At 39.2% G+C, this 24,431-nt stretch overlaps 1 protein-coding gene across 6 annotated transcripts in view; it reads left to right on the top strand.

Moving 5' to 3' along the window:
- The window catches only part of LOC121434722 (cyclin-D-binding Myb-like transcription factor 1), a 46,035-nt gene that overhangs the window by 3,009 nt on the left and 18,595 nt on the right, over positions 1 to 24,431 (top strand). For 4 of the 6 annotated variants that reach the window (XM_041633641.1, XM_041633636.1, XM_041633638.1 and 1 more), the window contains exons 2-7: positions 6,459 to 6,581; positions 8,130 to 8,246; positions 9,841 to 9,963; positions 16,209 to 16,303; positions 22,467 to 22,581; positions 23,430 to 23,506. In XM_041633641.1, coding sequence (XP_041489575.1) covers positions 8,138 to 8,246; positions 9,841 to 9,963; positions 16,209 to 16,303; positions 22,467 to 22,581; positions 23,430 to 23,506 — 519 coding nt within the window. In that variant the 5' untranslated portion in view covers positions 6,459 to 6,581; positions 8,130 to 8,137. Of the gene's footprint in view, positions 1 to 6,345; positions 6,364 to 6,458; positions 6,582 to 7,575; positions 7,893 to 8,129; positions 8,247 to 9,840; positions 9,964 to 16,208; positions 16,304 to 22,466; positions 22,582 to 23,429; positions 23,507 to 24,431 lie in introns of those variants that run through there. The other 2 variants (XM_041633637.1, XM_041633639.1) reach the window with 2 other exon arrangements.

The following is a 24,431-nucleotide window of genomic DNA, read 5'->3' as shown; positions in this document are numbered from 1 at the left end:
ATTACATTCTCTTTCTGCCATAGGTGTTAGAGCGTTCTCTGCTTGAAAAGACTGGGAATTCATAAACATAAATGCTATGCAGTTTAACAAAGGTAGTCTGTAACTAAGCCAGATGCTTACTGAAGCCCAGAGGCACGTGAAGTTGTTGTCCTGTCTCCGTTTATCTTAATGGTGGTTTTTATTTTGTGAAGAGAATTCTTGTAATAAAAATTAATAAAATCACAAGGTTTGTCTGCCTTGATACCATAAAGGTAAATTGGTTCAGTTTCAATAAAAGGAACCTATTGTGTCTGCATTTTTCAAGTTTATGGGGAGGTAGCCCGGTCCATGATTATCCAGAGAGAAGCTGTCAAGAAGAAGCGTATTGGAAGGGCCTGTGTAAACTTCCTACATCATATTTATTAAAGGATCGTTTTGGCTGTGTATTCAGTCAGCCCACTCCTTCCAGCCTTGGTGTCTAGAGCTATTGTTCCCTCTCTGTAAGGCTTTGTGCAGAGGAAATGTATATTAGGTCTATTCGCTGCCTGATGTGTTTTAGTATTTGTTAAGAAAATGTGATTTTTCAATAAACTAAAGAACTTGGTGATAATTTGTATTTAAAAATCAGATGGTGTATTACAAAAAATGGTGTTTTGAAAGGATACTATCTTACAGTGTAACCAAACACATAAGCTCTTAGATCAGATAGGCAGTACAGTTTTATTGCCAGGTATGAAATCTTGACCCTCCAGATGATCTGTATTACCATATAATTCACTTTATTCAATTACAGCATCATTGATAATTGAAGCATTACATTAAACTCCATTAACAAATTTACTGATACTTTATGATGTGTAGTATTTGTTTACTATCTTTTTGTTGTTTTTGTTTTTCAAAACTGTTTCTCTGTATAACCATCCTGACTGTCCTGGAACTCGCTCTGTAGATTAGACTGGTTCCAACCTCACAGAGATCACCTGCCTCTGCTTCCAGAGTACTAGGATTAAAGACAGACACCACCACCATCTGGCTGTTTACCATTGTTTAGTGAAGCCATTAATCATGTACCTTAATTTAATACTCTTTATCTTAATCTACTTTACAAACTTTCCCATGAAGTTACAAAAGTGTTCCCAGGGGTTCAGAGCTGTTACTGCTAGCAGGGGATCTTTTGCTCTGCCTGGATATGAGTCCTGGGTAGGCAAGGAGACTCTTCCATTGCCAGCACTGCTGGTCCTGGAGTAACCAAGACCTAGGGTCTGGACTGACAAACCAAATGTATAACAGTTATGAGCCCCGAACAATATAGTTCTATTGCTCCAGGCTTTTATTTTAACACAAGACTGAAGCTCTACTAGGCCATCAGGTTAGAAGTTCATTGCTCCTGGCATTAACTATCAGTGGCCCCAGAACACAGCAGCTTTTGTAATCTGTAGGTTTGGGCAGTCTTAAACGGCAGAGGCAGGTAATGCTCTTAATAGTAGAGCTCGCTTACAGATTTTGGGTGCTGAGACCCTTGACTAGAGCAAAGATGAATGAGATCTTCATCCTGATGACAGTGACTAGTGTTGACAGTTCTCAATGCCCAGAAAGTTTGAGACCCTTGGCAGCTTCCTGGGACTCTCCTCATGTCTTGATGGCCCTTGGTGGCTCTCATCTCTGCTCCCTGTTATTTCTGCCATTAACTCTGGAACCCTTCAGGTCTCCTTACTTCTGACTGTCACTGCCTCCACTTGTGCCTGGACTTTTAATTTTCCCTTTTTTGTGTGTAACCAACTGAGCTTGTCCTAGTTAACATAAAAAGTAAGAGAAGGACACTGGAGAAGCGTTTTATTGGACCTAATGATGCACACAGGTGGTAGCAAAGGAGCACATCTCCCAGCAGCCCATGCAAACACAGAAATGTCTGTGCTAGGCAGGGCAAAGCCCCTTATACAAATGACGAACTCTGCTGATAGCCACAACAGGCCTTTAGCTGGACCACCAGGGGAGGTGCTCCCCTTGTGGCCTGGATAGGAACAGCTGTGGGGACACGGGGAGTTCATCAAAGCTTGTGATGGCCAAAAGTTTGGAGGTTGTACTTGAGCAAGCAGGTTGGTTTCTGAAAGCACCTATCTGTAGAATGTTGAATGGTGCCATAACTCATTTAGCTGGATATGCAGTTGGCAGTCCTTTGCTCCGAGTAATAGGGGCACTAGAAGACGGGTCTAACATTTGTCTAATTGGAGAGTCAAATTGTTCACACTGCCTACATCTTGAGTTAGTTGAAGGAAAAATAACCATTGAAAAGGATGCTTACAGTGTACATTTACCCTTACAATTAATGGTGCTTCACAATGCTTAACTCTTAACCCTATGCCCCAAGGCGAGGTGCTGCCATCTGATTCACTTCAGAACCATTTCTAAAGCATTCTTCAAGTGCAGAGTGTTCCCTGCTGGAATAGTCAGTACTCCTGAAGATGTTACTCTTGCCATAGTTTGGTGAAAGAGGTGGCTGGCTACTTTTTGCCCTTATCTAAAGAGTCTGCCTGAGGCTAAAGTGAAGAGTTTAGGATTGATTGCTTGGAAGAAATTGTAGTATGAATAATAAAAACCCAGAGACAGATATTGGGGTTCAAGCTGAAGATCAGAAAAGCAAAATAGCCAGCCATTGAGATTTCTTACCTCTACCAAGGCTCAGACAATGGGGCAATCCTGCAATGCTCTCCACCAACCTCAGACTCACTCTGCTGAGTTCCTGTCTCTTCCCATTTATATTCTTCTCTGCCCAGCTATATAGCTCCTGTCTCCACCTCTTTAGTGCTGGGATTAAAGATGTGTGATCCCTAGTGCTGGGTGCACCTTTCTGTGAGCTGTTCCTCTTTTAGACAGATTAAATCTTGTATAACCCAGGGTGGCTTTGAACTCACAGAGATCTACCTGCCTTTGTCTTCCAAGTCCAAGGATTAAAGGTGTGTGGCACCATTCCCTGGCCTGTATGGCTCACTAGTATGACTACTTTGCCCTCGATCTTCTATTTATTAAAACACAATATACCACTGTAAGAAATCTCAAGACAGCCTAGTATAGACTGTTCTGGATACTGGTGGTAACTATAATGAAGATATATAATGAGAAGGAGCGAGCTGAGCAAGGAAAAATACTTGAGAAAAAGGACACCAGGATGTGGGATGGAGCTAAATCCTCTGTTTGAGGAGGTAAATGGATTAAGAGATGTTATAAACAGAGTGGTGATCTCAAGGCAAGATCTCAGCCCAGCTTACTTTCCAATTTGTGAAAAGGGACTGAAGAAAAGTTTGGGAGCTAAGTGTGCTAGGGCACACCTTTAATCCCAGTTCTAGGAAGGCAGAGAGTTTGAGGTCTCCTTTGTCTACAGAGCAAGTTTCAGGACAAGCAATCTTAGTTGGTGAAAGACAGCTGGTGAAGATTTAATTGAATAAGCATGCCATGTTCCAACTTCAGCCAGCAGCAGAACTTGACAGCTTCAGCCACTTGTTTCTGATTTTAGAGTTAAGGATAGGAGGAAGGAGTTAAAAAATAAAACCCTGAGGCCAGGCATGTGTCAGGGTGTCTCTGAATGGAGGCCTAGTATAGAGGTACAGCCTGGATTGCCTTGGACCCCAAGATATCAAACCAAATATGCCCGAGTCATGGGTTACCTGTTGAGGAGAGCTGTTAGCAGGGAATGGAACCAGCCCAAAGAAGGAAGTGTGTTAGAGTCAATAAAGCTTAACAGAGCTGGAAGAGTTGGAGATCTAAAGAACATTTTACACCAGCCATGGGGCTGCAGAGTTGGGAGTTTACTTGGCTGGCTTTTGGTCTTGCTTTTCACCAGTATTTCTTCACTGTGCTCCCTTCCTTGTGTTTCAGAATGGTAATACATATCCTATGCCATTATGTTGAAGTATATGATCTGCTTTTTGGTTTTGATCTTTATAGGGGGATTACAGTTGAGATTGCCATGTGTCTCAAGAGACTTTGGACTTTGAAACAAGTTTGAGATTGGGATAGCCTATGGGGATTTTTGAAGTTGGATTGAATGTATTTTTGCATTGTAATACATCAATAAGCATTTGGGGCCACGGAGTGGAATGTAGTGGTTAGAGAAAAAAAAATGACTCCCAAAGGGAGTGGTACTATTAGGAGGGGTGGCCTTGTTGGAGGAAGTGTGTCACTGTGGGGACAGGCTTTGAGGTCTCTTTTGCTCAAACTTACATCAGTGTTATTGTCAGTCAACTTCCTGTTTCCTGCACGATGTAAGACTCTCAGTTATTTCTCCAGTACCACATCTGCCTGCATACTGCCATGTTCCCCTTCATGATGGTAATGGATTGAACCTCTGAAACTGTAAGCTAGCCACCCCGATTATATGTTTTCTTTATAAGAGTTGCCATGGTCATGGTGTCTTTTCACAACAATAGAAACCAAACTAAGACACTGATATGTGTCTGCGTGTGTGTAAACTAAAAATCTGGAAGGTAATTATTAAAATGTTAAAGAGAAGTGGATGATTGTTAATACTATATTGATTCAGGAAATCTCAAAAATTAAATATGTTCTTGCTGCATTAAGTTACAACTCTCTGTGGTGTTCTGTATTTCCCATTTTAAGAATATCCTCTTAGTGAGTTTTCCTGTGCCATATAACTGCATTCCATTTTCCAGTTTTGAAGCTAAACAATCTCTGTCATGTAGCGTCAGACAGACTATGTTGCCTCCAGCTTCTCATGATCACCACCAGTAGTGTGTGCTTAGATAGAGTTGACTTCTAAAATAGGAAGAAATGACATTTTTTTGATATTTTTTTTCCTTTTTCTTTTAAGATTCTTGACACTTAGCTGCCCCAAAATTTATACCCGATGGACATGTGACCCTCAGAACTTTAGGTCAATACTGAAATGAAGAGGAGCATGAGCAACTTAATTCTTTTTTCATTTTGACTTTAAAAATCAAATGTTACTTTGTCGTACTTATCCCTTCTTGTTCCACCAGGTTATTGTAGCCTAATGAGTCGGGTTACTTGGCTCAGCATGGTGACAGAAACATGCCAGTACTAGGAAGGCAGAGCCAGGGCGGCCTGGGCTCCATCGTGAGACCCTACTGCGTGCCTCCCTCCCCCGTCATCTCTATTTGGAACTATAAGTGAAAGGTTTATCTTTCAAATGCGAGCATATGTAAGAATAAATGCTTTATGCCATTTACGGGTTCTTTTTTCTTGGGTTCATTAAGGTATTTGTTGTTTCAAGCTAATCCATCAAATGATGGGAATATAGCAGAATGTCAGTTTGCCAGTTAAAATGTTGTCCGTCTTTCCTTCATCGTGCTCTTTCATTTTTAATTGGTATAAAAGTGAGACCACCGATGATTTGGTAAGGGTCTGAGCAGGTTCCAAGTAGTGTTGGTGTGAAAGGGTTCCAATGTCAAGCATGATTTTTCGTCTAATGAGTTTCAATAAAAGCACTAAATGACTAATTAGATTTATTCATCAATATTTGTCTTTGTAAAGCCATAAATAATCTTTTAACACTGTGTTGAGCCCACTTCCTTCTCCTATTCTCTTTATCTTCAAAGTGAGTCTTCTGTATGTTGGTTTCTCTGTTTGCCATCTGCTCCCAGTCCACTAAAATTACTTCTTAAGGTAATGCGTGTTCTCCATATTGCCAGACCAAATAAATACTCCGTCATCTTACTGACAGTTAATCATTTTAATGCCCATTGAGCATGTCTCAGTTTTCCTTCTGTATCACCAGCTAGTCCTCAGTCTCCTCTGTTTTTCTTCCTGTTTGCTCTTTTTTTTAAAGATTGATTTATTTTAGGAGTCTTTTTGCCTGCATGTATGTCTGTATACTACTAGGCAAGTAGAACGTGCTGGATCCTAGAACTGATTACAGATGGTTATAAAGCGCCATGTGGTTGCTGGGAACTGAACCCAGGTCCTCTCGAAGAGCATCAGATGCTCTTCACCTAAGCCAGCACCTTGTCTGCCTCTTGACTTCCATAGTAAGGGTGCTCTCGAATTAGGATCTCAGCCATCTTCTCCAATTTCTAGGTGTCTTTAAAAACAACTTGCATACCTATTTTTAAGATAAAATTGGGTATTTTAGAGATGTGAATAAGTCATTATGAAAGAGCACGTGAGCTGGAAATGTTAGTTTTTCATAGGAGATAAGTTTGCACAATGGTTCCAAGGTCTACCATAACCACTGTATATCTCAGTCTATGTTTTCAGAGGACAACTAACTGGGGAGTGACAGCTTGGGTTGAGAAACTTCCTATGAGCTCTTACGTTATCGCACTGGACTGGTTTTGAGGCTGACTTCCATAAAATGTACTCAGAAGAAAGTTGTGCCTCTGTTTCACTCCTCGGGGTGAGGCATCAGAGGTGTGAGGCCAGCATGCAGCAGCATTATTTCCAGTGCTCAGATACTACTTGTTCTTGTTTGTATTAAGCCTTTTGTGATGCTGTCACTGTTTCAGAGTGCTGCAGATGCACAGGCATGGAGGAGAAGCAGTCTGGATGACCTGGGAGTGATGCTGCTGGCCAGAGCACGGAGACGTGATTCTATGGGAAGGGCTGTAGCTAATCCATCCGTGGTCTAGGTAAGCCCGCTTTACTGTGAAAACCCACCCAGTGGTTGACCCTGCTGCATCATGATTCCCATTCTTCTTTATCTTGAAAATTGTGGTCTTTTGTATAGTAAACCTATGTTACTCATTGGATCTTTACCATGTAAATATGAATGTAGTTGTCTGTGTTGCCAAAGTATTTTTTACCAAATGCTTGTTTAAATAGTAACCGGTGTGTAAATGGACTAATACCTATATCAAATACTGAATGATTAATTAAGCACACACAAGACTTTTGTCTATATTAATCGGTAAAGGTATGTGAGAGAAACACTTTTGAGACACAAACTGATTTGTAAAATGCTAAAGATGTCAACCATGTCATTGGTAGCAGTATATTTATCCAGCCACAAGATAGTGACTGTGTTCTAAGACTCCAATTCTTCAGTCTGTGTTAAATATAAAGCAGCAAGTAAGGACACTTTAAACACACATCAAAAAAAAAAAAAAAAAAGCTCGGGGATGGTGATGCCTTTGATCCCAACAGTTGGGAGGCAGAGGCAGGCAGATCTTCTGTGAGTATGAAGCCAACCTGGTCTACAGCGCAAATTCCAGGAAAGCCCTGGCTGTACACTGAGAAACCCTGTCTCAACAAACAAAAATGTAGGTTCCAACCCCATTACTACTAACTACAGAAATGTTTGGTTGATGTTCTTATTTTTCAGGTAACGGCTTAAATACTCATAATAGGGTTTTATGAATAATGATTATTAGATCAAGATGGAAGTTTTGCTTAATTTGCTAAAGATAGCAGGTTTGGAATCTAGTTCAGTGGCAGATCATTGGCCGAATATAAATAGGAAGGTCTGAGTTCAATCACCATTGTGTCCGCCTTAACAAACAAAAGAGTCAGATGGCAGAAAGCTTGTGAGAACATAGTACAAAAGCTACCGGTAAAAATATTAAAAATTGCTAAGAGTTCTGCTGATTAACAGCTTCAACTTTTTTTTTTTTTTTTTGGCTGTAGTTAAAAAAAATAACTGTAAAAGCAAAGAAAGGGTATTGCTGCAACGAAATTCCTTACTAAATGGATTTGAAGGGCTTTTTGCCTGAAGTCAGAGTGCTGTCCATCACAGTAAAGAAGACACGGTAGCAAGAGTGTGGGACAGCTGGTCACATGCATCCGCATTCTGTCTTCAGTGGGAAGAGAGAAACACCATAGTGCTGCTGAGCAGCTTTCTCTCCTCTTAGTCTGAGCCCCTGCCCACGGGGTTACGTCTGTTTTCCCAACTCCTCCTTATAACCATGCCTACAGGCTTCTCTGTGGCGGTTCTAAATTTCAAGGTTAGTCATCACAGAAAGTTAATATTGTAAGAAAGTTGTTGTGAGTTAATCTGGGTTGGTCAGATTCTTGTAGGTTATTGAACCTGATTCTAAATAGTGGTTATTGAAAGGTGGTTTCTGAAATCTGAACTCCTTTGTAGTTTCTTATGAAGACTAAGCAGATACCTAGATCGATTTCATGTACTGTCTGGAAAGATTATTTTATTTTAAGTCCTTAAGTAGCCTCTTCTCATGCAGATTTGAGTATGAGCACAGTTGAAGAGGATTCTGGCACAGTAACAGTAGAAACTGTGAACTCTGTGACGTTTACTCAGGACACAGACGGGAACCTCATTCTTCATTGCCCTCAGAATGGTAGGAGACTTTGCTGACTATAATTGAAACTGGGGTGTCTCAATTCCATTGTCTTGTCACCTACACACATAGTTCTGGTATCTCTGGATTATAGATTAATCTTAATTTATATGTTGTGTTTTATAAATACCTTAATATTTTTTTATTCTAGTAGCCATTTTTATATGGGATGTAAGTCTCTGAAGATAGTGGAATAGCTATAATACATTTTTATATTATTTGTTACTAGAGGTATATTTGACACATTAGAACACTGAGAAGTAGTTCTGCGAGTGATTGATGCTAATATAGGAAATAGGATTTTATGTGACTGATCAAAATTTATATAATCCTTCTGGTGAATTAAGATTCAAAAGTCTGTGAAACATGATTTTTTTTTGTACGTGTGTATGTGTGTTCATTCTTTACTAATCTTTCTGTCTTATTACTCTGTAGTCTCTATTATTTCACTCAGTCATTTTAGCTATCATCTACCTATTTTGATAGTTCATATTTCTGTCTTTATAACTAAATTTTGCATGTCCCAAGCAGTTCTTTCCACACACTTCCCAGACTGCACTTTACTTCCTACTTATAGTCTGGTCATGGTTCAGAATACGCTAATATGCTGTTAGTATGCTGCTGTAAACTTGGTTTGTCCCTGTTGTGGATCCCCCTTTGTCAGATCAGATTCTCTTTCTCATCTGCCTAACTCTGGCCTTTTGTGCAGTTTTTCCATTTCTTAGTGCTGTTTTGAAAGCTTACAATGATTTTTGGGCACTTTTGCTACTTCATTTTCTTCTGCTAGCCTTCTCTTCTGCCACAGTTGTCCCTGGTCATGTGATTATGTCCTAATAGTTCACTGTTTTATTTTCTTAGCATCTTTTGATTTCTTCAGCTCCACTGCACTTTGTGCTACTGCCAAGAGAAGCAAACATGCTTCCTTGCTTTCTTTTTGTTTTCTCAAGTTCATGATGCCTCCTCAAGAACCCTCGCTTCACCTTCATTCGGAATGTGTTTCCTCTGTGCGCTCATGACCTCCCCATTCCAGTGTCACAGCTCTGAATACACCGTTTTTAAATTGTTCACTAGATGCCACCACCCCGTAACTTCCTGATAGGGTGTCCTTTCTTCATGGGGTACCCTTCCTTCATAGGGTGTCCTTTCTTCATGGGGTACCCTTCCTTCATAGAGTACCCTTCCTTCATAGAGTGAGTACCCTTCCTTCACGGCGTAGCCTTCCTTTATGAGGTATCCTTCTTGCATAGGGTATCCTTCATTTTCCTGTTCCAGGCACTTAGACATTAGGCATTTAGTAAATATTTGAATGAACCCAATACCAGTCCTTCTCTTTGTGTGTTAAATCTTTAGAAAACCAAGTTAGAAGGTGGCACTTTGTCCTTCACAAGAACAGGGACTGCGTACTACTGTAAGCAAGGAGAAAGCGACGCTCTTTGAGTCCTTGTGTAGCTAAGTGAATTTAAGTGAGCAGGTGGATAGAAGGATGATTTTAGTAGATAAGAAAATTGCTGCAGAAATTTCTATACTAAGTACAGATTTTTGTCTATTTGTGGTTTCTGAGCATTTTGTCTGGTTTCTTTTCCCCTTCCGCTAGACCCTGATGAAATAGACTCGGAAGATAGTACTGAACCTCCGCAGAAGAGGCTCTGTCTGTCCTCTGAGGATGACCAGAGCATTGACGACTCTACGCCTTGCATATCAGTTGTTGCAGTCCCACGTAAGTCTGCTATAACAGAGGCACCTTCTGAATTAGATTTTAACTTGCACCAGTCAGTTGGCATCTCTAGGGAGACTTGAACTCTACCTAGTCAAAAAATTTGTTTTTAAACAAATGCTTAAAGCGTGTTCATTATATACCAACCGCTAAGTAGATATGTCCAATCTGTTCAACACTTCTTTACTCTCAACCTGCTGCTGTAGGCTTTATAATGAGCCTTTTAAAGAAATAATTTTACTGAGTATTCTGTCTTAACTATACTGAGAGTCTCTTCATTTTTTAAACTGATATGAATATGTATGTTTGCCCTGCTTTGTTCAAGAGTATAAGGTTTTTAAACTGCATCTTCCCCCAGCCCATCATGCTGTACAATAGATACTGTTACCATTCACTCCTACATGGGGATGAAGAAAGTGAGGCTCAGAGAGAGCATGTTCAGACATTTGCAGGTACTCTGCTTCCTCTAGCACATGCTTTAGCCTCTTGCCCACCTGCATAGAAGTTTGGTAGGTGCCTCATTTACTTAATCCTAGTGTGGTTTAGTATGGTTAGAGTCTTAACAACCTTTAAGGCAGGCTAGATTCCAGACGGAGTGCCATTGGCAGAGGCATACCAGCAACAGCACTAGATCATGTTTCTGATTTGCCTAGGAAAGAATCTGGAGTCCTGTCCCTATAAAGCCAGAGCGATGCCTTCATCTGTTGATGCCACTTTTAACACAAATTGCCATTTTTGAGATTTCTGATTTTACATATCAGCATCAAATGAAATATCTTTACCTAGATTTACATTAAGACTAGGTTTTAGCATGGAAAATTATATCTTAGCAAGTTGTATGCACAGAACTAATTATTTCTTAAATTGAACAGAAAATAAATCGTTTTATTTCAGTTTACTATGGATTAAAAAACTGTTAAGGCTAGTATTAGTTTTCAAGTATAACATATTCATGCCTAAAATTTGGAACTAAATGAAGTTTCTTCCTGTCGATTCGTGTTTTTAAATAGCTCCTACTGTGTCTGTCACTGGATCTTAAAGCTTAGTTGGCCTATCTACACAGATACAATCCTATGTGGATATTTTATAAGGCAAAGTTTTTGAACAATCTTTTGTGCGAAATTATGACTAGTTAGTTCATTATTTAAATACTTTGTTCATAATCATAGGTTCACTCTGTACTTGGCACTGTGTTCCATTTTTGTGATATTACGTCTTTGTTCATCACCTGATAAACATAGAGATGTTGACACTATCGTGCTTGTGATACTCAGTTTGTTCCTCTCATGGAGAACTTAATAAGCTGGTCTCTGAGTATATGTTCTCCATATTTGTAAGAATCGTTGATAAACTTAATTTAGGAAGGTTTCTCTTTAAAAGAAAAATAGTAAGAGCTACAGTAAAGTCACAAAGTTTAGCCATTGGCCCCTCAGCCTTTGGCTCTGAGAGTAGCTAAGCTGCCTGTCCTATGAAGCTGAGGCACAAAAGCAGCCAGCTGGTCCTACCCACCATCCCAGAAAGCAAGCAGGTCGCCCCCTGTAGTTTTGTGAAGGTAACTGTAGTTTGTATACAATGAAGGGCATTCTTTTCCTTGTGCTCGCCAGGGTACACTTATCTCTGTCATCAGTTAGCACTCTGTCACACCACCAAGTATATGTTGGCCTACAGGAGTAGATGTGTTTCCGTGTGGCCTTTAGAAATTAGCAGGTGCTTTCCCTCCATAACCACTCTGGCTGCATCTTGCTTAGAAGGGACCGTAGTGCCTTCATCATAGTTGACTGCATCCACCCACAAAAACCGAGAGCAGCTCATGGTGCCTTGGTTCACTGGCAAACTATCACTAACTAAGAGAGCTGCATGTTAGCAGGTAGGGTGATCCCACTTATACCCTGTGGTCTAGGTCACCAAGTCACCCATAGGTATTACAAATACTGGTTACAGCTGAGGAAGTTACATAAACATTTGACTACTGTATCTCCCTGGAACCCAAACCAAAGTAGTCCACCCATCCAGTGCCTTAGGGCACATCTCCAGGGGGGAAAAACTTCCACTACCTGTAAACCTGGTAAGAACAACTTAATGTGCAGATTTAAAAATGTAATGGATGTATGTAGAACGACATGAAAAGTAAGGTAACACGTTACTGCCAAAAGAACATAGCTAAAGAAAGCAAGTTCAAAGAAAAAAAACTGCCTTTTTGATAGTTTAAATAATAATCCTAATTCAGTAAAACATAAGAGAATGAAATTAGGAAGGTACCTTTTGTTCTAAATAAAAAATTCAGCAAAGGTGTATTATTAAAATATGTAAACTTTGGAGCTAAATAATATAATAAATGAAATTTTAAAATATAATAGAACTTAAACAAACTAGATGAAACAGAGGAAGGACCTCTGAGTCTGTGTTTCTGAGCTTGAAGTTATAATAGTTGTTTAGAAATAACTTAGATTAAAAGAAGAAAGCGGCTGTAAGACCTGAGGTTAAACAAATGATATTATTATTAGTATTTTATAATAGAAGGAAATGGATATATACAAATGGATTTGGCAAAGCAACAGTTGAATATTTTTCAAGTCTTCAGTTACTATATACATCCAGGTCCAAGAACCTCAGAGATTTCTAGTAGATTCATTCAAGAAAGATCTTTTTTGAGGTATGTTATGTCAAACTAACAAAGGCCCAAGACGAGAGCGCCAACATATGTGGGATCTTTTCTAAACTAGCTGCAGACTTCTCCACAGAACTCTTAAAGGCCAGAAAAAGAATAGACATTTAAATTGTACAAATAAATAAATATGTGTGATCAGTAACAACATGAATACGTTGTTCAGCAAAGTCCTAGCATTCAGAAATGAAAAGTGCCTTTCCAAACAAGCTAAACCAGACGGTCCATTTCTGTTGGCCACTGCAGCTTTGTAGTGCTGAGAGACTCCTTCACCACAATCAGAAGGACATCTATCTTTAAAAAATCTTTAAAAAAAAAAAAATCCTGAAAAGCCAATATAAAAGCTCATTTGGGGAAAGCATATATATGGCTTGTATTGATAAATCACTAGACTGTTCATAAAAAGACACTCAAAAATCAGACCAAAATGAAAAATTATAATTGATACAAGAGAAATATGAAGAATTAGTGATACCAATATTTTTAAAGGACTCTAGTTAATAAATGGGAAAACCTCCAAGTGAATAAGTTTTATGGACACATATATCAATACCAAAGTTGAAGCATTGAAGACAGAACATTTGAACAGACCAATAATGGGTAATGAGATAGATCATCTCAGGCCAAATAGAATGGCTGTAATGTTTATAGAAGTGCAGAAAAAGAAGGCCTCTTTCACACTATTGGTGGAAGTATACGTACAGCCATTCTGGAAAACAGCATGAAGATGGCTCCTGGAGTAGAGTTGATAGGTAATCTATCAGGAAATGCCTGCATTTCACATACCCATGATTATAGCACTGTCCACAGTCACCAGGATGTGGCTTCAGCCTGTGTCCACACACAGAGGAAGGAGATGTGGCTTGTGGACAGTGTGGAATATTAATCTGGACGTAAAAGAATAAAGTGCTGCGGCTAAAGCAACAGCGTATCTTAGGTTAAGTAAGCCAGGCCTAGGAAGCTGAAGAAATAGAATTTTTGGAGGTAGGGAGTAAAACGGTGGATGGAGTGGGGAGGGGGCAGACTGCGGTGTTTTGTGATGAAGAAGACTGCCGTTCCCTGTGCAGGGGAGTGGATAACTTAGAGATAAAGGCTACGGTAGAAACCTGAAATGCTACATCTCACTAAACAAAGACTTATGTGTTAGACTTTATACAGGTTGATTAGCATTAAGATGTATATCTAACTAGAGACGCAAGTTTTACGTCCTTCTAAAGCAGAAGCTAAAATCACCTCAGTTTAGTCACTAGCTCACTGCTTCTGTGCAGCCTGCCAGGCGTGTATGCCCTTCCTTACTCACGGTCACGGTCATTGCCTGTGCGTTACTCAGGCCAGTGCATGTATGCCAGGCATGTATGCCCTTCCTTACTCACGGTCACGGTCATTGCCTGTGCGTTACTCAGGCCAGTGCATGTATGCCAGGCATGTATGCCCTTCCTTACTCATGGTCACGGTCATTGCCTGTGCGTTCGGTGATTTTTTTTGAGACCCCAGTCCCTCGCTCTTTGTTCTCCATTGTTGCTCCATTGTCACCACTCTTGAGTCACTTGCTGCTGTGCATTTGTGATCTTTCAGACCTGTGTCCTGTTGCTCCCAGCTCCAGCTCAGTCCCTCTGTAGTGGTGCTCTGTGATCCCTTTCAGCTCTGGGCCCACGGTCATGCCACTTTCTCATTGTTCTTTCTGCACCAGGTCCTTCCTTTCTCCTCACCCAGTGGTAGTGTTGTGACTGCTCATTATATTCAGTCTTGCAGTTACCTTCAGATGCCTTTCCCTTCTTTTCTTTTGTTGTTCTTTGCTTAAGCTATAACCCCATCTAAATTTGGTTTTGCCTATTTATGATTAACACAGCTAATCAAATGGTCTTAGAGAAAGGCAGAATGAACAAGCTGGCTTGGCTTTGTAGCCCTCACAAATGGGATATGTGATCTATCAGGACAAGTCACAACAACTCTTGTTCACTCTGAGATCAGTGTTTCATGTCCCAAAATCTGATACCTCACCTTTCTTACTCCGAGACATGCTTGCTTTCTCTTTCAGAGGAAATTGAACTAGTGAGAAAATACCTGTACATTCCATTGCCACACCTGTCTTTACCTGTGTCTGTGTATCCTGGTCTTCACCGGCCAGCTGCGGCTTTTCCATGTACCAGCTCCACGTCTTCGCGTACTCAGATGTAGTTCTTACGTCTGACTTCTAAATCACTAGTGGCTCATCCTCTACCTGGATGACCCCCCTCAGTATAAACACATTTGTTTGTAAACTGAATCCCTGAAGCCATTTTTGGCCACTGTCCAATAGCCTGTCCTTGCCTCCGTGTCTTTTTGTCCTTAACACATCCCAGGGTTTCATCTTTTACCAAAACTTTTTCCTGGGTCTCCAGAGATCTTGTGATTTTTGTCTTAATCTGTCAAAAGTTTTTCTCGTTACTGGCTTCTAGAAACACCTCTCTCTGGTTTTCTTTCTACATGTCCATCTTTTAGTTTGACTTGTGCGCATCCACCAAACTCTTAAATACAGAACACTCCAGCACTCAGACCTGGTGCTTAGACTGCCCCTTCTGTTCTTACTCATTACCTAGGTGATCTTATTTGGTGGTTTTCTCTCTGGTAATGACAGCCCCACGTATTTTAACCAGACTTATCTTAGACATACCTGTTACAGTAGAGTCACCTTCAGGGTTTTCCTGAATTCTTGATATTTGGTAAATATCTCAGTTATTTATTTAAAACTGACTTCCTGAATATTCACGAATGCTTAGTAGTAGTCTGTTCTTCTTGTTGCTTGTACTTAAAGAAGGGGGACAAGCACCTGTCATCCTTGACTTTTCGATTTCCCACACGTCTAGTGTGTCTTCAAATCTCATTGGTTCCATCATCACTATTCAGAATTTGATCTACTTATGGTTCCACCTAGTCCAAACCCCTGTTCTCTCTTACATTAGAGCATTAGCCTCTTTCCGATGTCTCTAGCCCTTCTGCCCTTCAGGTGTTTTCCTCCCAGCAACAAGAGCAGTGCTGTTGAAATCAAAGTGTCTGTGTCATTTCTCTGCTCAGGATCGTCCTGTGCTTTCTAGTCTCCGAGGTGAAGTTGTCATCTCTGCAGTTGCCTACAAGGTCTCACGGTCTCCTTCTGTTCTTACCGCATCTGCTGTAGCAGTAGACTTGGTTGTGCTTGTGCCATTCCCAGCATGCCCTATTGCAGAGCCTTTGGCTTTTCATTCCTTCAGACACCTCCTGCAAGACACCGCCAGGACCAGCCTTCTTCCTTTGTCCCAGGTCTTATCCCCCAGCTCTCACCTAAAATTCAGACATACTGCTTCGCTTCACCTCATTCCTTTTCCTGCTTTATTTTGTCCCTGGCTTATAAGAGTCACCCACTATCGTATCTTGTTTATTATTAGACTATAAGCCCCATGGAAGGACCTTCCTACCTGGCACTCGTGTCTATTAAGCAAATTAATATGCACTGTATTGTTAAGAAGCATGTTAGGAAATTAGATGATCACATTCTCCCCGTGGGTTTCGTTAGGATAATTAGTTTCTATGATTATTATTGTGGAGATGAATCATTATTTTCTTGAAGTTTCAGAAAATGAGCAGAGCTTTGAGGTGACCATGACGGCAACCACAGAGGTGGCAGATGATGAACTTTCTGAGGGAACTGTGACACAAATTCAGGTATAGTACATCCTAAAACTGGCTTCAGTGAGGGACATGGTTATTACGTGCAGCTTATGTAAGAAATGAAAAGCGTATACTTTTACAGCATTGCAACAATGAAATCAGTGTAAGACCTGTCATTCGGGTTTCCAGTCCCCACGTGCTGTGAGCAGAATTAGATATTTGTTTGCTGTAGAGTGCTGCATGGCTGTTCAAATGGGAAATGGGATTCAGTGTGACAGTTATCTAAGTTATTCTATTATTAATAAAAATCCAGAAGTCAGATAGTAGAGTATGAATCTGTTAAACCCAAAAGCAACAGAGAAAAGCCCAGTTCACCTTCCTCTCTGCTTTTCCAAGATCCAGAAAGGGCTGCAAAACTCCTAAGCCCCTCCTCCTTCCTCCCTGTGTCCCTTTTCCACCTGAGTCAGCCAAAAAAAAAAAAAAAACTCTGGCTTATTCTGGTCGCCTGAGCATGAACTCTGTCCTCTGAATTAGGATTCAGTTTATTGACAGTTTCAGGGGACAGAGTGGAAAGTTCTCTTGCAAATTTCCCCTTTTGTCTAAATAAAAAGATAAGGTTTTAACTCTAACATAATAAAACTACATGCAATAAGGTATTGTCTATATAAAAAGAAAAGGTATTAACTTAAAAAAAGTAAAACTATATACAGTAAGAACAATATTCAAGCAAGAATTAAATTCACAATGTCCAGTCCATTTGTATTTGGCAAACTCAGAGAAAATACATTATCTATCCACACTTGGTGTGTCCAAACTTTTGTACCTAATTTACTTTCTAGAGTAACTAAGGAAAACTTACTGTAATCATCTAGTCTTCCACTTCATCAGAAACCCGAAATATATACAATATTACCTGAGTAAACAGGAACTGCAGAGCAAACAGCTTCCAAAACTGTAGCAATAATAGAGATAACTGGTTGCCTGGACAGTCATCCCAAGATTCCTCTGCATCATTGGGGCACCAGTCTTCAGCCTAGAATATCAGACAGACTTTTGTGAAGCAGGAAATTTTGAAGGACTGTCTTATCTTGTCCTGGCAAAGCTCAGCAGTACCTGTGTTCTACTTGTCCAGTATGGATAGCATGCTTGTCAGCAATTGAGGCAAGGACGGTTTCTTTCAAAAGTGACTTACTTTGCCCGCAATGAAAACAAACTCCAGTGGAGGTTCTTTGATGCCCAGTCCTTTTTTGAAGTAACTTGGTGCTGCCAGGAGCAGATGTGTCTCACTATCAAGAATAGGCCTTATGTTATGAAAATATCTTAAATGGATATTCTATAGGTCTCTGAAGTAGTTGAAGACCATCTATCTATCTAGAATATATATTTGATCTTGAAAACATTTCTAGCATGGTTACAAATTTGATTGTTTGATGACTACTAATCTATATTTCTTAATTATCCTGTGTAGTTTTTAATAATAACTTTGAAGGACTAGAAATTTATATTAGATTGCTAAGTGAGCTGCATAGGTACAATAACTTAAACAAGAGTAGAAACACATATACAGTATAAGATCAGTAACCTTATATTTGTATCAACATACAAAAATATACCAATATAAATGTTTGAGACTAATATTTGCTTTTTTAATTTAAAAGAAAATTCAATAATTACCCTTTTATTCTATCAAATCTATGTTCCCTTTTTTCTTTTCAGAACGAGATCCTTAAATCTGATCTCCTTTGTTTAGTTTTTCCTTGTTTTTGACCGATGGCAACTTACAATCAATTCCCCTGTAATGACAAACATCCCTAACTCATCAACTGACCAAAAGCAACCTACCCTATCTATTGGAAATGTGGGCATTGTGTTCCTAAAATTACTTCCTGATGTCTGGGGAAACTAAGATAGTGGTCAAATCCTGAGAGAACTAGCTGTTCGTCTTGCTGTTATTGATAATGCAGGGCCCATCTGAAGACCTGACTGAGTAGTCTATTAGGCTGGACTGGCAGTCACCTTGAAATTTCCTGAGCAGTTTGCAGTCCAAAGCTGATCTTTGAATGTTGTTTGTCAGCTTATTGGCTTTATCACAATTCAGGTATAATCATCATTTGTGGAACCCCATCATTCTTTTGGATTCAATAGTCGCTGTTAGAAATGGTCACAGTTCACTGCGGGAAACAACATTTTAAATGTCATATGCAGCAGATCTTGGAGAGGTTAAAGGACCCCGGTTTATTAAATATGTCTGGGATACACAAGCTTAGTTCCTAATTACTTGTTTTAGACTTAAGTCTAAAATCATTTTCAGGAAGCTAGAAGCCTAGATCTAAAATTAGTTATGCTATATGACCATTACTATGGCAACAAAAAGTTTATTTTATATATACTACATATATAGTATATTTATAATAAACTTTGAGATGTTTATACCTTAAGAAAAGTTTTGAAGAATCAAAACAAACCCAAGAGATTATGAGATTAATGACAATAGAATGGTTACTTAATTTTTTTTTTCTTCTGTTCCATACCAGGTGGCTCTTCTGACGTGAGACAGAGACTTTAGATTTTTCTTTAGCAACCATGCTTGGGTTTATAGAAAGAGAGCAGTACTCCAACTCCAAAGCCAGCTTTAGTTTTTGATTGAGTTGGGACTACAAATAGATCATTTGGTTTACATGTCTATAGGTTTACAGCAGAAACAAGTATTTGGGAAGATGTCTGAAATTTTAGCCTGTTGGAAATGTTTTTTTTTTTTCCAATCTGATCAGATGAAAAGCATTTGTTAGTCTTATAAGGTAGTTTTTTGATTGAATGACCAAATCTTTTGATGAACTGTCACCTCTCCTCATCATGAGGTCTCTCCTGTATGAATCTAATCTCTATCAATCTTGATAGTATCCATAGCATTTCTGATTCTGTGGAAACAAAAGCAAAATCTTTCCCCAACAAGTACCATGTACTCTATCTCTGGGAGTCTTTATTACTGCTTTCTGTTTATTAAGCATATCTTTTAAAGTACAATTTGATCTTTCTACAACTGCTTATCCCATAGGAGTGTGTGGTAGACTTGTAATATGCGTTACATTACAATATGCGAAAACTTTCATTTTACTAGAGACGTGCTACAGCATCGCCAGTCTTAATTTGTACAGATGTACCCATAATGGCCATGACTTCTAATAAATGTGTAATTATGGAATCAGTGGTTGCTCATTGAAATCCTAAATATGTAGCTATGGTACATTGCACATATTTTAGTTTTCAAAACTGTAAAATAAAACATATCCATTTGCCAAATATCAATCTTTTTAAAAGATTTTTATTTATTTATTTATGCAGTATCCTGCCTGTAGGCCAGAAGAGGGCACCAGATCTCATTATAGGCTGTTGTGAGCCACCATGTGGTTGCTGGGAATTGAACTCGGGACCTCTGGAAGAGCAGTCAGTGCTCTTAACCACTGAGCCATCTCTCCAGCCTGAAATATAAATTCTTGAAGTATTTTTTGAGTTACTTCCTATAGGTAATGGAGTTTCATTATACACAGAGCAAGTAGGGCACTTCATTATAATTTCCTTGGCTTGTTGCCAAGTGATAGAAAAGTCTTCCTTCAAACCTTTGCTGTTAACATGGTGTTTCTTAAGAAATTCTGAGCCGTCTGGTACATTTCCTACCAATAGCTGGTCCATTCCATCATTACCTGTGCTCGAGAGCCTGGTAGACCCCTACGGGGTCTGATATGTGTTGTGTACAAGGAAAGATTTCTATTTCTGATTACTTTGTTATAGTTAATTCTGAAGCATCTGGAATACGTTCAGCAGTTTTAATATGTAAAACTTGAGCATATTGAGAGTCAGTAACTATTTTAAGAGGTTCTGGAAAAATCTAATACCGTCAGAATCCCGTATAATTCTGACTTTTAACTTGAATCATAAGGGCTTTGAGCCATTTTACTTAACTTTTCTGACTTAGAGCCTGTTTTTCCTGATTTATTTGCATCAGTATAGAATGTAGGGGCTCCAGAAGTTGGTATTTCTTTTATTATATCAGGGAGAATCCTTATTAGTTCTTTCTATAAAATGAAATCTCTTGCTTTTGTGTTATATGTTGCTAATCTCTCCCTGAAAAGAATACTGCAAGAAAATGCTCATTTTCTGCCCATAATGAGGCAATTTCAACATTAATAAAAGGCACCACAGTTTATAAAATCTCAATTTTCCTTTTAGAATCAGTTCAGAAACCTTTTCTACATAGCTCTTTAATTTTTTGCTCTGTGTGGTAAAACTGTCCATTCTAAAATATTGTCTTCTTTCTGCATAAGAATTCCTGTGGCAGAGTGTGTAATGGTAAAAAGAACCAGAATACAGTACAGCTCAGGATCCATCGATCCACATGCACATCCTGTAATTTCATTTCTAACAAACCCAGTTCTCTCTCGGCCTCAGCTGATAATTTTCTTAAACTATTTAAGTTGTTTTTACCTTGTCAGGTTTTAAAAAGTTACTTAGTTCTTGAGTTGTCAATCCAGTTGGGGACTGTAGCCAGTTAATATCTCCTAACAATTTTTGAAAATCATTAAGAGATTGTCATCAATCTCTCCTGATTTATACTTTCTCTGGTTGAATTTTTTTAAAGCCTATCTTTTATCCTAAATGACTAATAGGGTCTTCCTATTTTTTTCAGGAATTTGTGACTGTTCTTTAAAGTATCTTTTTTTCTTCCATTTTGGTTTTTCTTGACAGAATTTCTTTTATTATGTATATAGTGTTCTCCCTGTATGTCTGCTTGGAGACCAGCAGAGGGCACCAGATCTCAGTAGGAATGGTTGTGAGCCACCATGCTGGTGCTGGAACTTGAACTCAGGACCTCTGGAAGAGCAACCCGTGTTCTTAACCTCTGAGCCATCTCTCCAGCACAACAATACCTTCTAATATTTCTCTCAGAAGCATTATTTTGTGGTTTGTTTTTGAGATTGGAGGTACACTGCTGCAACATGCATCCCCATAAATTCATTGCTGTGTTAGCCATATGTAGTTTTAATTTTAATGTTCCCATCTGTCCTTCTGACTGTATATACTTGACCCATGTTGCACATTTTTTATCTGAGATAAAGTTGCAATCCCAAGAAGCTGAACATTTACATCCTAAAAGGCTAGTGTGGATGCCAAGATTTTGGTGAAATTATTATGTCTGCACCTGTGTCTACCAAACCCTCAATTTCAATGCCATTTTTATGTATGCTTTTTGTTTTGGTCTCTGGTTATTTATAGCAGTTTATCAAAATACTTGCTTTGTGATCTCTCCTGAACTTCTTGCTGTCTTTGGTCACATCCAGAGCAATGTGGTTTTTAACAACAGGTAGTAAATCTTTTAAAGCATGCCCAGGGTCAAGACTGTTCTGTGTAGCTTTGTTCCTCCCTACGTAGTGTGAGTGCAGAAGGATCTCAGGTACAGTGACCTCTAACGCTATCTTAGTTCTTTGAGAGGAGCATGCACCATTCAAGGCTGCTAATCGTCTTCACAGGGCTAACACAACATTGCCTGTTAAGTGAAGCAGTGATTTTGCAGTGATATAATTTTCTCTGATAATCTTTTATGAAGAAACCATATAAAGTGAGAGGAAATCACCCCTGAGGACATTAGCCAGCCTTAACAACCAAGGAAGGGGACTGCTCTCTCCTATGTGAAGCTCACAGCAACTGGATAGAAAAGTTCATTTTGTATACAAAATGCCCAAATGATTTTGGAGTATCTTTTTTTGTTGTTGTTGTTAGGTTGTTTTTCGTTTTCTTTTGAGATAGGATCTTATTATGTAACTCCAGCTGTCCTGGAACTCACTTTTAGACCAAACTGGCTTTGAACTCACAGAGATCTGCCTGACTCTGCCTTTGCCTCCCAAGTGCTGGGATTAAAGGCATGTGCAACTGCACCCAGCTTGGAATATCTTACTGTTATTTTCTGAAGCAGAAGATATATAACCCAGGCTGGGAAGCCAACATCCTGCCTCAGCCTCCCGATGCCAGGATTCTAGATATGTGCCTCAACACCCAGCTTCCCCAAATGATTGTATTCACCTAATGTATAAAAAACTGCAGCCAGTGTACACATGAAATTGAATTATTATGTTAGAATTTTATAATTCCTAGCCTCAACAAATGTAAATCCACTTGGGCATTAATCAAGCTTCTAACCCCCCCTCCCTTTTTCTTTTTAAAGATTTTACAGAATGATCAACTAGATGAAATATCTCCATTGGGCACTGAGGAAGTTTCAGCAGTTAGCCAAGCATGGTTTACAACTAAAGAAGATAAGGATTCTCTCACCAACAAAGGTAAGATACGCTGAATATTGGATCCTAATAGCAGAAGCCTTGGGACTAGAAAGGCTTGTTGTCATTAAGATTCTGGATTGAGACGTCCTTGGTGGAACCAAGTAATGTAATTGAACTTTCTATTGGATTTAAATTTCACCATGAATGAGACCATAATGCCACTTATTTTACAATAACTGGTACCTTTGTATTTCTGATACAGATTCAGTTTTACATGTTATTTTTAAACAGATATGCTGTGGTGGCATTTAAGAGGCAATTCAGTTATTGTGTAAGAGGAGAAAGTGAACTTTTCTTGTGTTTTTGAGAGTCTCTTAGAAGGTTAAACATGAGAACGTTTACATTGCTATGCCTCTCACCAGCGCATCTGGGGAAGCTGTTATCAAAAAACAAAGGACTGTGGGATTCACTGTGCTACTCTAGCAGAAAGACACAGATGAGTGAAAGCCTCAGCCACAGTACAGCAAACACTCCTAACAATTTACCTGGGAGCTGGCTTTTTATGTTTAGCTCTAGAATCTTTAGTCTTTTTTTTTTTTGGCCTATAAAATTAATTTTTTAGGAAAGAAACTTTTCCAAAATCTTTTGAGTACGATTTGACTATCCTCTTATCTCAGCAATGTTACACTTCCACAAGAGAAGTGGTACTTTAGAAATCGGCTTATCCGGTAAGGTTACAGTAGGTACTGCACTCGGGACATTTCAGTTGAATAGAGCACTTGGCTAACCCAGTTCTGTTCTCAGTGGCAGTTTTACCACAAGAGAAATATGTTGTGTTTTATTCCTCTCAAACGGTAATATTTTGTGTAATAGTTCTTTTATTTGTATTGCACTAATTTCTTTTAAAGGACATAAATGGAAGCAGGGAATGTGGTCCAAGGAAGAAATCGATATTTTGATGAACAACATCGAGCGCTATCTGAAGGTACCCCATGATACGGTTTTCACAGTTCAGTAATTGGTTCACGGGTGATTTCAGGTAGTAGTTTGTGTAATTACTATGAATGTCTCACTAATTTTTATAACAGAAAATTGATGTCTTAATAATTTCAAGTTCCGTGACTATATTTTTCTATTTTTAAAGCAGATTTTGAATTTTCATCACAAAGTAGCCTTAGTTGCTGGCTGAAATTAGGACAATAATGCTCATTGCTACTCGACTTGTAAGCCCTCCCTTGTCTTTCAAGCAGGCTGTGAGTTCAGCTTGTCCGTGCCTGGGGGTTTGCTTCTCTTTTCAGCTTAACTCATGCTGGTGCTATTGCTTTTTAAACAAACAAACAAAAACAACTTTAAGTTCATTGGCATAGGCTTGTAATCCTTGTCATCTTCACTAAATGTCATTGAATGTAGAGTTTTTGAGGAGTTAATGGAAACAGGAATCCTCTCAGTACGTACTATCGTACTATCTATCTGAGCAAAAAAGGAAACAAGAAATGATATGCAAGGTTTCTACCATGCAAATGATGTGCATGAGATGGACCTTAAGAGTTCAGGGAAGAATTGTTTCCCAGGATTGGAACAATTAAGCATGATTTGTTTTTAAGGCAGGGTCTTACTCTGTTGCCTGGGTTGACTTGCAATCCTGGCTAGCTTTGGGCTTGTGGCAGTCCTCGTCAGCCTTGTGGTGCTATTACAGACAGTTTCTGAGTCTTGAAAAGCTGTGAGCTAAGAGTGGCCAAGTGTAGCTTACATTGTGCATGAATGCTGAGTGGCAAGCCCAGGACATTACTGTAACCCTGTAGCTGAAAACAAGAAAAGTAAGTAGCCTTGCCACAGCTGGCATAAAGTATAGGTCAAATAAGTAGAACTATATTGTACAGGAAGTGGGAAGTAATAAAACCTTAAAGAAA

Source organism: Microtus oregoni, unplaced genomic scaffold, assembly GCF_018167655.1.
Source record: "Microtus oregoni isolate MIOR12 unplaced genomic scaffold, Mior012 000044F_ref0000062, whole genome shotgun sequence".
Lineage (NCBI taxonomy): Eukaryota > Metazoa > Chordata > Mammalia > Rodentia > Cricetidae > Microtus > Microtus oregoni.
This window is presented reverse-complemented; position numbering and strand designations above follow the sequence as displayed.